Genomic DNA, 16290 nt, shown 5'->3' on the forward strand with positions numbered 1-16290 from the left:
TGCAGTCAGACTTGTTCTCATTCCTCCCCCATTCTTCAGAGACAGTTTGTTTCTGCCAAATCTCAAACTACTGCCTGTGGCTCTTCAATTCTCTGAAACAATCTAGACCCATTCAACTATTGATCCTTAAGTAACTCCCAAATTCTCCATGAAAATCTTCATGTGTCTCTATCAGCACTGATACCCTTGCTGGCAGATCTGTCACCAAGTTCTTAGACTTGAGATTAAGGGCAAGTTTTAAAAAAACAGAAGTTGACCATGGATCTGAGGAACCCTAGGTACTCAGTTTAATCACAGCTTAAAAGCTCTCAGAGAGGCTCAACAGCCAAATCTATAGCAGCACTTCTCAGTCACTAACGTGCATTCCAAATTTCCTAAGGATGGTATAAACATGGAGATTTGGATTCAGTAGATCTGAGGTTGGTAGAAGAACTATATTTCTTTCTAACAAGCTCCAGGTAGGTGATGCTGATGCTATTGTCCATGGACATCTGAATTTTCAAATCATATTAGCGTTGTTTCAGGTATTCAAAGTGCTGTTTATACCCATCATAGCATTAAAATACAGTAGTTATGCATTCGCCTTTATTTGATGCTATAATAAACTTAATTACAATATCATAAACTTGATTTTTAATACCTTAATAACTGAATTTAATATAATTGGTTTTATTGGCAATTCTATTTATTTCACTGATTTAAAAACATTATTTTTAGGAGGGGCATAGACCCCACCAGACATGCATAGCACAGGAGAGGCTAAGAAGACTTGATCTAATCCAACTCCCCTTTTTTATTCTCTAGGCTGCAGAAGGTTAGCTTAATTTATCCACAGTCACATACACAGTTATGAAGAAGAGCATGGAACAAGGATCTAAACATTAAGATACTAAAGCTAGCATTTGAAAAAAAATTTTTTTTTCCATTTTAGGGCCCCACCTGCAGCATATGGAAGTTCCTGGCCAGGGGTTGAATGAGAGCTTCATCCGAGGCCTATGCCACAGCCATGGCAACACAGGATCCACGACACATCTCCTAAGCCACCACTTGGGATGATGCCAGATCCTTAACCCAAACTGAGCAAGACCAGGTATTGAACCCACATCCTTATGAAAACATCAGGTCCTTAGCCCACTAAGCCACAACGGGAACTCCCAAGATACTTAAGCTAGCATGTGTACACACACACACACACACACGCATATATATAGAAGTTCCTGCTGTGGCACAGCGGGTTAAGAATCCAACTACAGCATCTCAGGTTGCTGTGGATGTGCAGGTTTGATCCTTGCCTGGATGTAGTGGGTTAAAGGATCTGGCATCATTGCAGCTGCAATGTGGGTTGCAGCTGCAGTTCATATTTGCTCTCTGGTCCAGGAACTTCCATCTGTCTACAGTGCAGCCATTATATATATACACATATATATGTGTACACACACACACACACACACACACATGCACACTATGCACACATATATGTATGTATATTGTGTGTGTGTGTGTTCTTCATACTGCTCTGAGGAACAAATAAGAAAGTATTATAGAAATTCTATTGGAAAACCATGAGTGCTATAAAAATGTGTTATTATTCTAGCCTAGTCTCTGATATATTCAAAAATTAGAGTGTATGCTTCAAAAATCCTAGATACAAGGTACTATTTTTATTGTCTCATTTGACATGCAGACTGTAAAGAATTAAGGTTAAAAATATTTAATGTCTGTGGATTTATTGGTTTTACCTTTGAAGTCATAGTTTTTGTTTTTGTTTTTTTAAATGTATTCCATTTGAGTAGGTTTAGTGCCCCATAGCTACTTTTAGGAGCATCTATTCATTTTCCATAGCAACCTCATGGGAATTCAGTGAGCAAGTGAGATCAATTATACCAACACAAATGTACATTCACATTCAAAAAAGAAATGTATATCATGGGATATCTTTAAGTTATCTTTTGGTTGATCTCATTTGACAGTTTAATGAGGATGTTTTGGTAAATTTTGAAATTAATTTTAGACATGAGTTAAATATGAACAAAAATGCAATCTATATCACAGTAATTTAAGGCAATATAGACTCTGTTTTAGGTAAAAACCACAGCAAGCCCATAAACAATCTATTATCACAAGATTTCCCCTAGGATTTTAGGTCAAAGAGGTTTGGAGAACATTTTTGCATACAGCACTTTAGAAGGATAATAAATCCAAAGCCCTCCATACTATGATCTTGGAGATGTTAAGGTTGACAAGTTAATCGCAAAAGCAAGAAACAAACAAAATTTAAATTTTCTTAGCAGCAGGATTGCTCTCAACACCATCCTAAATATTATCATAAACAACCTAGAAGTAAATGCAATGTCAAGGATCCAAATACTAAATCAATGAGCCATGACTTTTTTTGTTGGTTTGAAAAGAAAGGCTAAAATACAGACACTGAGGCTACTTGAAAACTTTAGAAAAGTAGTTTTTGAGTTTCATACTTTTGCTAATATTTTAATTATCTCACTTGCATTCCATCCCCCCTGCATTCTTGACAGCCAAGGCCATTTGCACACTAAGTAATTTACAGTTCTTTCGTGAGCCATGGCATTTGTCTTTATTTTTCTAGGGTTTATCTTTTTTTTATTACATTTATAGTTGTACAATGATCATCACAATCCAATTTTATAGGATTTCTATCCCACAACCCCAGCGCATCCCTCCACCCCCCAAACTGCCTCCTTTGGAAACTATAGGTTTTTCAAAGTCTGTGAGTCAGTATCTGTTCTGCAAAGAAGTCCATTCTGTCTTTTTTCAGATTCCACATGTCAGTGAAAGCATTTGATGTTGGTGTCTCATTGTCTGACTGACTTCACTTAGCATGATAATTTCTAGGTCCATCCATGTTGCTAAAACTCTAGGGTTTATCTTCTATTGAGATGTCCCATTCTGCTCACTTTTCTTAATTTTCCCCTTTCTGAAAAATTTAGTGCCCAAGAGTCTGTAGGTGGAGTCCACTAAGTTAAGTCCACACTAGGACTTGGGGCACTACAATGACACAGTGAGGAAGTAGGTCCCTAGCAAGCTGAAGAGGACACCCACAGTGCAGCAGCCCAACATGAGGTGTCAGAACCCAAGTGGAATAAGGAGGGTGTCAATGCAGGGCAATGAGCAGGCAACTGATTTCAAATAGGAAGATTTTTTGTTTGTTTTTATGGCCATACCCAAGGCATATAGGATCGAATCTGAGCTGCAGCCGTGAGCAACACCAGAGCCTTTAACCCACTGCACTGGGCCTGTCATTGAACCCATGCCTGTGTAGCCATCTGAGCTGCTGCAGTCAGATTCTTTTTTTTTTTTGTCTTTTTAGGGATGCACCTGCAGCATATGGAAGTTCCCAGACTAGGGGTCAAATCAGAGCTACAACCACAGCAACATGAGATCAGAGCTGCATCTGCGTGCAGTCAGATTCTTAACACACTGTTCCACAGTGGGAACTCGGGAAGGTTTATTAGAAAGTTAGTACATGGGAGTTCCCATTGTGGCGCAGCAGTAACAAATCCGACTAGGAACCATGAGGTTTCAGGTTTGATCCCTGGCCTCGCTCAGTGGGTCGCAGATGTGGCTCGGATCTGGTGTTGCTGTGGCTGTGCTATAGACCATCAGCTATAGCTCTGATTAGACCCCTGGCCTGGGAACCTCCGTATGCTGCCCATGCGGCCTTAAAAAAGACAAAAGACCAAAAAAAAAAAAAAAAGTTAGTACATCCCCATTAGAGGAGCTAGGTTTCTCACTATCCAACAGGGAAATTATAAACATGGGAAAGGAGGAAACTAGAAAGAACCCTGAAGTGTTGGGTTAGAAGTAAAGATATGGTTATGAACTGCTGATTCATGAAATATAGCTATAAATGTGTGAAAAACTGAGTTAATTATTTTCTTCCTTCGGGTTCCACAAGTTTTTTTTACCTCATTGTGCTCTTTCTCTGTCCCAACCCTGAAAATACCCATTTTCATGAAACACTATTTTCTTACAGTGGATAAGAGCTAAGTGTGCTTGTTGCTATTGGGCTGTCGCTGTTTCCAAGCCTAGACAGAGCTATAAAATATATGTAGACTATATGTACACACAAAGATAGACAGAGGCAGACAGAGAGAAATTTACATACATATATACAAAGAAATAGGTATGAAAGTTAAATCCATTGATAGAGGGTGCTAGATATACTACCCAAAGAATCTCAGAGACTGAAGGAAATGCATCAGTAAAACACAGATACCAGCCAATGGCCAATTTTTGAGCATCAAATTTGATCCACTGGCCAAAATGAAACATTAAAAGACATTATGATAATAAAAGATTATATCTGAGTAAACTAGGAACCCATGAAACATTAAAAGACATTATGATAATAAAAGATTATATCTGAGTAAACTAGGAACAAATAGATAAATTGCAAGTTTAATGAGAAATGGTCTATGTACACAGTCTCAAAATATTTCTCCATAAAATGGGACAAATTGACATCATGCACAATCTGATGTGATGCAATGTGAAGACCCAGCATCACTTCTCTGGTACTCCTTCCAGAGATGAATAGCTTGAGTCTCTACAAAACAGTCTAAGAGTTCCTGCTGTGGTGCTGCAGGTTAAGGATCTGGCATTGCCGCAGGTGCTGTGGCTTGGATTCAGTCCCTGGGCCAGGAACTTCCATATGCTGTGGGGTGCAGCCAAAAACAAAACAAACAACAAGAACAAAAAAAGCAGATACTCTACAAAACAACAAAATATGTCCAGGGTCATGAAAGTCAAGGAAAAACTACCAAACTGTTACAGTCCGAAGGAAACTAAAGACAAAAACTAGAGGCAGAACATGATTCTGAACTAGATCATTTTTCTATAAAGCACATGATTGGGCACACTGGTGAAGCCTGAATTGGGTCTACAGATTTGATGGCGATATTGGGTTATGTCAGCGGATGTCCTTGTTTGTGAAATATGCATGCTAAAGCATCTGAGGTAATGGGGCATCAATCTCAACTAGCTCTGGAACAATATATATATATTTGTACTGTTCTTGCAACTTTTCTTTAGATTTGAAACCACCTTAAAATTAAAAATTTTTAAATTACTTTAAAAGTAATTCTGAAAAATCTTAGCAGAGCACATAATTTCAAATTTAGTCATTCACACTCCATTACTTTGTCACAACACTTTATTCTAATTATTGTTAGTTCACATTCCATTTGTGGCTACCATTTCTATTATGCTTTTATTTTCACTAAAAGTAAATAAGAAAATAAAATATAAGTGCACTTTAAATTAAAGTATCATTACATACTCAAATATTTGAGGAAATTACTACTCTGAATGCCTATAAATAAGATATTCACTCTCTAGTATTAATCATAAATGCCTATGCTTGGCCCACCTCACATAGTCACATTACCTGTCTTGACCTTACATACACTTGAGTTTTTACCCCTTGCATTAGAGTGGTTTGAAATTGGTTGTTCTGAAATTAATAATACAGTACAACTTCCAGATTTCAATGAGGATTCTTTTGATTAACTTTGAAAATAAATAAAAGTAAAATGCTTAGGATAAAGATTCTCCATTTACCTCCATTAAATCATAGTCTTGGAGAGTCTTAAGGAAACTTAGGGTTTAACATACATTACAGTAAAAATCATTTACATAATGCTTATACATTCATTAATACAATAAAAAATTGAGTAACCACTGTGTACCAGGTACTGAAGATAGAGCAATTGAAATTTTCAGTCTTTTGAGGAAAGAAAGCATGAAAAAAATTATAACGAAATGCAATAGATAATGCTATGACACAGGAAGTCAAGAATGTGAAAGAAGATAAAGCGAAGGGAACTAAATCTAAAAACTAAAATGAAAAAAGGTCAGGCAGAAGACAGGATGTGCGTGTTGGATGGAGTGTGAGAAAGAAGTGGGAGTCTTTCAAGCAGGGGAAACATATGGGTGAAGACCCACAGATGGGAAAGAGGGTAGACTATTCCAGAAAAAGAAATAAGTCCAGAAGTACTGATATATCAACAGTCAGGAAAAACATCTCTGCAATACGGTTATGCAGCCTATACTTGAATGCTTCTAATGACTAGAAGTTCAATATTTCTTGAGACCTCTTCACTATTGGACAACTCACATTGATTTTTTTTTGCTCATGTCAAGGTGATAACTTCTTTCTCATGACTAACAGTCAATTGTCTTAGTTTGGCCTCTGATTCTACAGGAGAATTCTACAAGCATTCGAATAGAGACAAAGTTTTCTCTCCTGGGCACCAATGCCAGTTCCTTCAGCAATTCCCTGTTAAATATGATTTCAAAATATCTTCTCCAGGATGAATTCTTGTCAAGAGGTCTTCTTACAATTAGTATCAAAATTCAATAAATTAATCCAAGTTGATAATAGCTAATATTTATTGACTGCTGAGAATATTTAAGATGCTATGTTAAACACTTAACATGAATTATTTAATATAATCACCTTATTTCATTTTGTAGATGGGAAATTAGAATCCTAGAAAAAGACTAAATAAATCTTCATTCTTTAAGCCATTAAATGGTAGAACCAATATTTGGACTCAGGGAGCCTGGCTTCAGCACCAGCACAGTTAACCATTAAGCTTTGTAGCCAAATCACTACAGAGTAAATTACTAGCTCTCTTTGACTGCAATACTATACTTTTATTAGTTCAGACTGTAAGAGCATTGAAAGTCATTTATAGGTTGAGTAGTAACCTAGAATCATAACTTTTATTACAAACTTGAAAAGAAAAATTGCTCAACTTTTATCCATAAAGTATACAGTCTTTTCCTTGTTCCTCTATTCCTTTCTTTTTTCATTGTCTCTTAAATCAAGAATGACTGTTACTTGGTGTTAACAAGGGGATTCCAAGATTCAGATTCAGACGTAAGAGTCTGATACTTTATATCTGGAACAAACCTTAATTTCACCCCCAAAACAAGGAAACAAAAGCAGCATAGAGTTCTTAGTTAGACTGAGCTTTCTGCTAGTTAATACTGCCACCCACATAAATAACCCATCCAAAAGCCAGAATCAAGACAATTTTCTGAAATCTGTATTTATTAGAGTATATTACATTTTGAAGATTGGTAAGTTTTCTATGATATTTATAAAAACTATACATTTTATTGAGCTTTGAGCTAATTTATTTCTCTATGCTTCTATTTCTAAAACATCTTTATCTCATTTACTTTTTGATTGGCTAAACTAATAAAATGTGGATGTCTTGCTATGTGCCATGCACCATAATAAACAAGAAGATCTAAATTTTTTGAACAATTAAAATGGATTAAGGGTGTAAATGGTACAGATCCAAAAGAGGTAAAAGGGCCTAGAACATTTGACCATGAAGTTGAGTGAATTGTGTAGGACCTAGTCCATTTTAATCTGATTTAGAATTAAATTTGAGATTGAGTTTAAATTGTTTTAATCAAAAAGTTATCTTAATGCATGAACCAAACTGTTACAAAATTTTCAGGCTAAGTCTTTTTCTTTAGCCACCATGAGGAAGAGTTATACAAGCAAGGTAAGGATTGGAGAGGAAGTATCAAATTTATTCAAATTTTAGAAGTTTATCAATTTGTGGGAATGGCTGTGATAGAAAAACTAGGTCTATCATAAGCTGAGCTAAAGTGTGATTCACTAGCTAAATAGTTACAACGGAAAATAAACAGCTGAAGTTAATTTTCCTTCTTCAGGTCATAAGTCTGGAGTTAGATTCCACATCTATTGCAACTTGTAGTCTCCTCTTGATATTGGAACCTAATTAGAAACCATCTTCTTAATGAAAGAAGAAAATAGGAGAAAAAAGTATGTGTACATGTATGTGTAACTGGGTCCCCACAATGTACAGTGGAAAAAAAAGTTGTGTTGGGGGAAATATCAATTAAAAATTAAAAAAATGATAAATTCTTATACTACCTAGACTATAAGCCTGCAGTCTCTTTATTGTTCTAGGACTCTGTTTCCTGTCATCAACTAATATCTCATTAGGTGAGCCTCCCTCTTGCTAACCATCTCCAGTATAATGTATGTTCATATTTCCATTATTTTTTAGAGTTAAATTACAAGCCCAGCAGGGTAGCAACTGCATCTATTTGATTTTCTCTATTACCTAGGATTTCTGTTGGTATCTAATGTATTTTTCACACTCCTTTAGTAATCATTTTTTGCAATATAATTGAGAATTGACATTACCACTGATATTAAAAAACAGCAATATCTATGGCCTCCTTAGAAAATCTGATCTCTTTGTTGAATGGGCGGACATCCTGAGCAGGGATTAGAGAGTACTGGGAAAGGAAACTCAATTTAAGAGCAATGGAGAAGCAGCAGAAGTAATGGAAAGAACAGATCCATTTTTTTGGGAAAGTCTAACTTTGCACTTTTAAATTCACTATGTGACTTTGAACAAACCCCTTGAGCTCTTAGGGACCATATAAAATCAAGGCTGTTAGAGAATCCCAAATAGTCCAGAATTTTGACATTGGATTTTACAAAAAAGAGAAAAACATTAACTCTAAGAGCAACTTTGAGGAAAGTCATGTCAAAAATTAAAGATCCTTCCTTCCCTTTTTTGCAGCCAGGTCAACACATAGTTTATTCCATTGTATAGTTGTTTAGAATTTTTTCTTACTTTCTAGTACTTTTACAACAAATCTCCTCAATAATCCCCACTCCACTCTAATAATTTTACTGTATATTTTTTTGTATATCACTTGTTTCTCCATGAGTAGATTCCTAACTAATTTCTATAGACCATCCTTCCCACTGCCTTGCTTTGTGATGGACTCTCTCGAAAACAGAGTGGAAGAGGATATCACAGAGGTGATACAAGCATTTTTCTTTAATATTCATTAAGGACTATACATTTCCAGTGTCATACAACTTAATTTCTATTTTCCTTAGTATAAAAGTATGTTTTTAAAATGTCATATTCAGAACAATTACAAAGATAGAAATAAAAATGCTTTGCATTTTAAATAATTGCCTGATGGATGACAAAGTCCAGTTCCTACACAAAGACTACATCCTCTCAAATTTACATACCTGTTCTTTTCACATTCTATTTTCTAACTTGTCTATATTTTCTTTTCACATTAAAAAAATTATCTCCTTTTAGATTTTAAATCATAATTTTCCAACTTCTTGATTTGCTCATTCTTTCCTCTTAAGTAACACTGGCATATATATATTTATGTCCTTAAGTCTTCTTTTCTAGTACCAAGACATAGGATTGGCTCTAGGCAAAACTATGAGGAAGTATACATTTCTTTGCCCTCCAGCACTCCGCTTAGAATTATGCTTCCTTTCCCTTTTGGCACCACTATTTTCTAAAGGTCTCTTGTGTCCCTCCCGTTGGTCACAATGGATTCAGGTGGGCCTTCCTGAATTTTTTTGGAAATTGGCCCTTTGTAGGCCTGCCCCAAATTCTGAACTTCTAATGATTTCACTCCCTGCCACTAAGACTTCTCTGTTCTAGGTCCCATTCTCTCCAGGTGCTCTTAAGATCTGAATAATGTGATGTCCCAAAATGAACTAATTGTTCATGTATTTTCTTTCCTTAGGCAAAAGTATAACTACTGAGGACTTTTTAGGGATTTTGGTTACATAGGAAAAATATATCACACTGAAAACCTTTTAGCCTGTTTGACTTCCACTTCCTTTAAATATGTCATGTCCAGCAGAAATTGACTAAAATGGAGAAAAACTCCTTAAAGTAGAAAATTGATACGCCAGCTACTTTATAAATGAGGAAAAAGCTTAATAAAGTTTCTAAAGATGCAATTTCTCAATGAAAAATATATTAACCTGAGGGCTTTTTATTTTTAATTGTTAGGTAAAATAGAATTGTAAAGAAAATATACCATCTCAGCATTCAGCTTAGCAGCAACAACTGATATAAGTTTTCAATTCCTCTATTCTTTTAACTATTGAATTTTCATCACTTAAGAACTTTACTGTATATAAATATCTTCATCTCTCCCTCACTTCCTTCTTCTGGATTTCCTTTCACCACTACTTTGAATAAAACATGACACAGACATTGCCCCAAATCCCTCTATAATTTATTTACCAAGTGTTTCACCATTTATAAAGCACTTTGAAATACAGCAGCACATTTGTTTCTTACGACCCTATGAGACAGACATGGTAAACCTCATGCCCATTTTACAAATGGGAAAACCACTGCTCAGAGAAACTGTGATATGCTATTCAAGTCACGTAGCTGGTGAGGAACAGAATCAAGAAGGCAACTCTTGTCTTCTGACCACATCCACCTACCCAAGACTCTTCCCCTGCTGAATTCCACACAGAACCTACCACAGGAAAATTATAGAAAGTTTCACTTTTGTGTTATTTCCAATTTAAAAACAATGAAGTAAAAACACTAATGATTTGAAATTTTATGTCCAATACCCACACCCATGCAATCACATCATGCCTGTGATTTTTAAATCCTCCAACAAACTCGCAAAGACAAATCAACTTTTCCCTCTTAATATATACATCAGGACAGTTAGAAAGGTGTCAGACACTGCAAGCAAACCTAGAGCGAGATAAGGTGTACAGATAAAACTTTGGTTTCTATGATGCATATTATTTACAAATATTTATGTTATTCATTTGAGGCTGGGAATTATCCCTCTAAAATGAAGTATACTGAGTATCTTCTTAGATTTCTACAGTTTTCAAATATTCTTCCGAATATGTGGCAGCTCATAGAAGCTAGTTCCTTTCTCAATCTCCCTGAACCCTATCTTGTGAGGATCTAATAGCTGGCTATGCAATTTAAAAAACAAACAAGAGTGTAAGAGTACACACACACACAAAAGGTGTTGCTATAAGCAGAGTAGACAGACTATAGCAGTGAAGCAATTCAATAATACTCTTGAAGCATGGCATATATATTGATCCTGGTTTGACATTTCTAGTAAATAATTTTTAGATATTTAAACTTTCTTAGAAGCTTTTCTATACTAACAGCCTTCAAATTATTTTGTTTCTAAATTTTCTTCTCAAAAACTTTTCCATGGCTTTTGGTTTTCAGGGACATTTCTCCCCCCTTTATTATTACACTGTTCATCTGAAACTTTACTTCGTCTCATTTTTACCTAGTTCACTAAGAAAATTCCTGAAAGCATCTTTACCCAAAACCTAGCATTCAACACTAGTTCTAATTCAACCAGTAACAAGGTGCATCCTTTTCTTTGCCCAGGGCATGTCCTGGTTTATTCTTTTAATTCACTGAAATCAAAAGGCAGCTTTTGAAGCATGTTTAGACTCGCCCCATTAGCTATAAGACAGATGCAGGGATGGTTTCTAAATACCTTGTTCCTGCTTTAGAAAATGACTTAGCTCTTCTCTTTTTACCTGTAGTTAACACTATATTTTAAAGTTGCCTGGAGCATTTCCCCATGACCCCCTCCCTTGTTTTACTCACCGGCTGTCTTTTGACACCTAGCCAATTTTTCCAGACCAGGACCCGAAGCTGATGAAACTGGGAAGCCATCCTTAAATGCCAGGAACAAGAGAATTCCTCTCTTTTCTTCCACCCCTCAAAAGAAGAATTGATTCCCTGTCCAACGTGCGGCGTGTCGGTAGGTCAGAAGCCTTTTCACGGCATAGCTTTCCTGGGGGCTGGGGTAAGAAACCCGGAGATCTCCTCTTCCTCCTGGATGTTTCTCTTGGGTTAATCCTTGACCAAGGAGCACTTCTCAATCAACTCTCCCTCTCAAACAAAATCCCAAACCAGAATCTTTTGGTGGCCTTTCTTTATTTTAAAATGACATCCAGTTGCTGCTTGTTGCATGAAGTTCAGACTCAGGAGAGAATGAATGTCATTCAGATAATGTCCCACTGGAAGAAAAAAAAAAGCTGAGCCTACACCTCCTACTCTCCGTAAAATTAACTGCCTATCCACACCTTCTAGAAGGTGTCACCTGCACTGGACACGTCATGAGGAATGAGGTGGGACCCTTGCCAGGCCAGTAGGACTTGTCCTACATTCTCGTGCCTTCTTTACTCCATAATGCCTGCTCTAGTAGAGGCAGAGCACAAAGAACATTTTCCAGACTCTTATAATGAAGTGTCATTAAGATGGGTTAAGTCAATGAGGCCAGAGCTCAGCTGAAACACTGTGAACCTCAGCCCATCACTAGATAAACTAGAGAAAATCTCAAATTTAGCTTAAAGTGAAGTTGAATGCTTTGATTTGGGGAGAAGTGACTATGTTGGCTCCTATAACAATTTAATAGGTTAAGGAAAATGCAGAAAGTAAAAGGTGGGCTGTAAGTGACATAAATTACATACAATGGATTCCCTCACTTTGGGGCCAAGGATTTATGCATCTGTTCCAGGAGAGCCATGTTGTTTCAGGCTTTTATGGTTAAAAGAGACATCAGCTGACCCAGGATATTTCTGAGTTTATGATATAACAGAGTTATACTGCACTCAAAAATCTCTAAATCAGCAGAAGAAATCTACTGTAGACTAAGGGAAAAGAAAAAGGCTCTGTGCTTGAATTATTCAAGGTACTTTATCATTAAGTAACTTTAGTTGTAATTTAAGGTTATATATGATCCAGAAGTCCAGCATAAAGCCTTTTAGGAATAACCTTGCTTCAACACCTTAATGACAACTCATTCCCTCTGATATTCAATGCTACACAATCTGGCTTTAGCGAATTTTCTAATCTCATCCTCCAACAGTCTGTTATAAACGCCTGACCACCTGCCAAGCTGATATATATTACAATATGCAAATGTAACCTCTGCTCTCTGGTCTTGGCCTTGCTTATGCTAATTCTTTTACCTGGGATACATGTCTCCCTCTCAAAGCACTTACCTCTCAAAATTATCCTGAAATTGACACCTTCCATGAAAACTTTTTAGATATAATTTCTCTCGTCCTTGACTCTAGTTTAGTTTTTTGTTTGTATTTCTCTCAAGGAACTTGGGTTTTACCTTTCTGTGATTTTTTTTTCTTTTTTTTTTTGCTTTCCTGTGATTTTTATACATCTTATTTTTCCCACACTAGATTGTAAATTCTTTGAGAGCATGGACTATTTTATATCACAATATTTTACACATTATCAATGCTCAATAATCACTGTTGAATTTAATTGAAGAGACTATTTAAGCTAAGACTAGTGAAAGTCCACCTGGGTCACCACACCTTTCCATGATGACCCAGACTCTGTGAAATGAGTTGAAGCAATGTTTGAGTTCTCCCTTCAAACCCAAAGCAAATGCTGATTCAGATTCCTGGTCCCCATGCCAACTCTGATGTATTGATGGCAGCCAGCCTGGAGCTGACTGGAGACATTCTGGCGCATGCCCATTACTGCAACTTTGGCTCTGTTGCTGCTCCCATGAGTCCCTCCAAAACCAATCCCGGGGAGGCAGTCTTGAATATTTAGAATTTGGCCCTTTAATTTTTTTCCTAACAAGGTTAACAACAAAGGGTTCCTCAGACATCTGAGGGCCTTGGCGATAATACACTCCATCACCACTCCTGGGATGCAGTGTCCAACATATGCCCGACTTTCTTCAGCTTTGATGATGACTTGAGCTCCTGCTTCCCTGCCTTCTTTCTCTGCCGTCTGTCACAGTCTACAACTTAGTGATGGTTTGGTTCACAAATAAACTTTACTCAGTTTTGAAACAAGGCAGGATTTAGGGATAGGACTCCACATATTGAAGGACATTACAGACAGTTTATTCAGTCAGGTTACTTCAGGTTAAAAAGCACTGACTCACCGTGCCACTGATGCAGGCGAAAGGTCAGCTCAAAAATGTCCCCAGCGGTTTCTCCCAGCAACTGCTTGTCACCTCTCGATTGTCATCATGGAGCTGTTCTATTGTTTGTTTAAATATGATTCAACATTCTCCTCAGGGAGTTCTTGTTGTGGCACAGTGGTAACAAATCTGACTAGTATCCATGAGGATGTGGGTTTGATCCCTGGCCTCGATCAGTGGGTTAAGGATCTGACATTGCTGTGAGCTGTGGTGTAGGTTACAGATGTGGCTCAGATCCCATGTGGCTGTTGCTGTGGTGTAGGCTGACAGCTACAGCTCTGATTTAACCCCTAGCCTGGGAACATCCATATGCAGCCCCAAAAAACAAGCAAACAAAAAGATTCTCTCTCAAGATGTCCTCTTGCCCAGATACCCTCATCTGCTACCTCTAAATTTCTGATGAAGATAATGTATTTTATTATAACCCATGACTTCCCAGGAGATCTATTTCTTCAAAGTAATCTCAAAACTATACGTTCAGTATTGAATATATGTAAGATATTCCTTTATACTTGATGGCACACTATGTCATAGCTCCAAATGTCATAAACATTTCCTTGAGAACTGGGGTAATATTTCACAAAACATAATTTAAAGTAGTTTAAATTGGGACACAGAGACAATTAGACCTCCAAAACTTGTTCCACTTTAAATAATTTGTCTTGGCATCCATATTGACTGTTTCTGCTTCTAGTATTCTCTTTAAGGTTTTCAAATTTATTTTTATATCTGAATTTAAAAAATTAAAATTCAATTGCGGAAAACATATATCTTCCAAGATTAATGTTAAGTGCCTTAATCTTTTAAAATTCCATTGTGGAAAACATATAGCTTCCAAAATTAATGTTAAGTTACTTGCTTAACATTAATCTTGGAAGCTATAATTTACATAAATAAGAAATCATAACCTCTGACCAAAATGGAACTTCAAGTAATTATGAGACCAACAAAAAGGAAATGAGGGAGAGTGTGAATTCTTTAAAAAAACAAAACAAAACAGAATAATGTTTTTTTTTTTCTTTTTTTTCACAGAGGAAGATGTATGATTGTGCCCCACTCCTAATGGTAGATTGGAATGTTACCTTAGGATTTCCTTTTAAGGGACGAAACAAAATTCTGGCAACCAGAAATATACTGTACCCAAAGACACACAGTTGATGAAAAAAAAAAAAAGTTTTAAGTAAAAACTAAACTGAGCAGCAAATAAACAGAGAACAATACAATCTAAGAAAGAACACATTTATCGCCAAGCTTTTTACAGATTTTATCCTTACAGTTGTATTGAGAAGTTAAACTGCTCTTTTTGGTAGGACTAGGGTCATCTGCCACAGGACTCAGTTATTCCAGTGCGTCTGCCTGAGGGCAGCAGACCAGGTTGTCTTGAGGAATGACTTTCACGTCTCAGTCCACGATCTCTTCCTCTGATCCTTTTCTCTATTTTTAGTGGTTCCACACCCTAGAGACTGACAAGTGCATCCCTTTATCAAGCAAGGAGTCATCACAACTACCAGAACTTAGGCATTTTTGTACTTTCACTGCACCAGCAGAAAAATGAAAAAGCTTTATTGTGGAATAGCTTTTGCAAAACTAGGTATTCCAAGGATTCTAGAATTCTTCTTTCTAGAGCTCTATTAATTACAAATTATGCAGAACAGTTCAAAGAGCACAAATCTGACTGAGCCAGATTTGAACATGCACACCATCCTCTAGAGATTGGTCTCATCTAAAGTCATCTCCAGGTCAGTTTACCTATTAAACTTAGGATGAGAGCTCTGATAAAACTATACAACTGTGTCATTGATGGGCTCCAAAAACATTGGATGTGGCAGTTCTTATCAGTCAGCTGGTCATGTAATACTCTCCAGGATCAGGGCAAGAGGGAATTGGTCCAACCACAGATAAGATATTTATGTGGCTAAAACACATTAATTTGTTTTAACTATATTTATTAAAGATGTACATTACTAACAGTAGTAGTAATAATAATAATAATAATAATAATAATAAACTCTAGATCACAAAGCCCCTGTCCATTTAACTAATCACTTTATTTTTTTTTTTTACAATTTATTATTATTTTTTTCTTTTTTTCTTTTTTTTTTTTAAATTTTTTTTGTCTTTTTGCTATTTCTTGGGCCGCTCCCGCGGCATATGGAGGTTCCCAGGCTAGGGGTCGAATCGAAGCTGTAGCCACTAGCCTACACCAGAGCCACATCAACGCGGGATCCGAGCCGTTTCTGCAACCTACACCACAGCTCACGGCAATGCCGGATCGGTAACCCACTGAGCAAGGGCAGGGACCGAACCCGCAACCTCATGGTTCCTAGTCGGATTCGTTAACCACTGTGCCACGACGGGAACTCCATAACTAATCACTTTATAGTAGGAATCTAGCACAGGTCTCTTCCTGTTGTAGGTGGTCAACTAATGCTTATTAAATCATTGAGTAGCAAACAT

At 36.8% G+C, this 16290-nt stretch overlaps 1 protein-coding gene across 1 annotated transcript in view; it reads right to left on the reverse strand.

Annotated features, from left to right (window-relative positions):
* ABCA12 (ATP binding cassette subfamily A member 12) overlaps nucleotides 1-11546 on the reverse strand; it is a 200405-nt gene extending 188859 nt beyond the window's left edge. Inside the window, exon 1 of the mRNA XM_047773427.1 lies at nucleotides 11478-11546. Within this exon, the coding sequence (XP_047629383.1) occupies nucleotides 11478-11546 (69 nt within the window). The remainder of the gene's footprint in view (nucleotides 1-11477) is intronic.
* Nucleotides 11547-16290: the final 4744 nt, after the last annotated feature.

Source organism: Phacochoerus africanus, chromosome 3 (genome assembly GCF_016906955.1).
Source record: "Phacochoerus africanus isolate WHEZ1 chromosome 3, ROS_Pafr_v1, whole genome shotgun sequence".
NCBI lineage: Eukaryota > Metazoa > Chordata > Mammalia > Artiodactyla > Suidae > Phacochoerus > Phacochoerus africanus.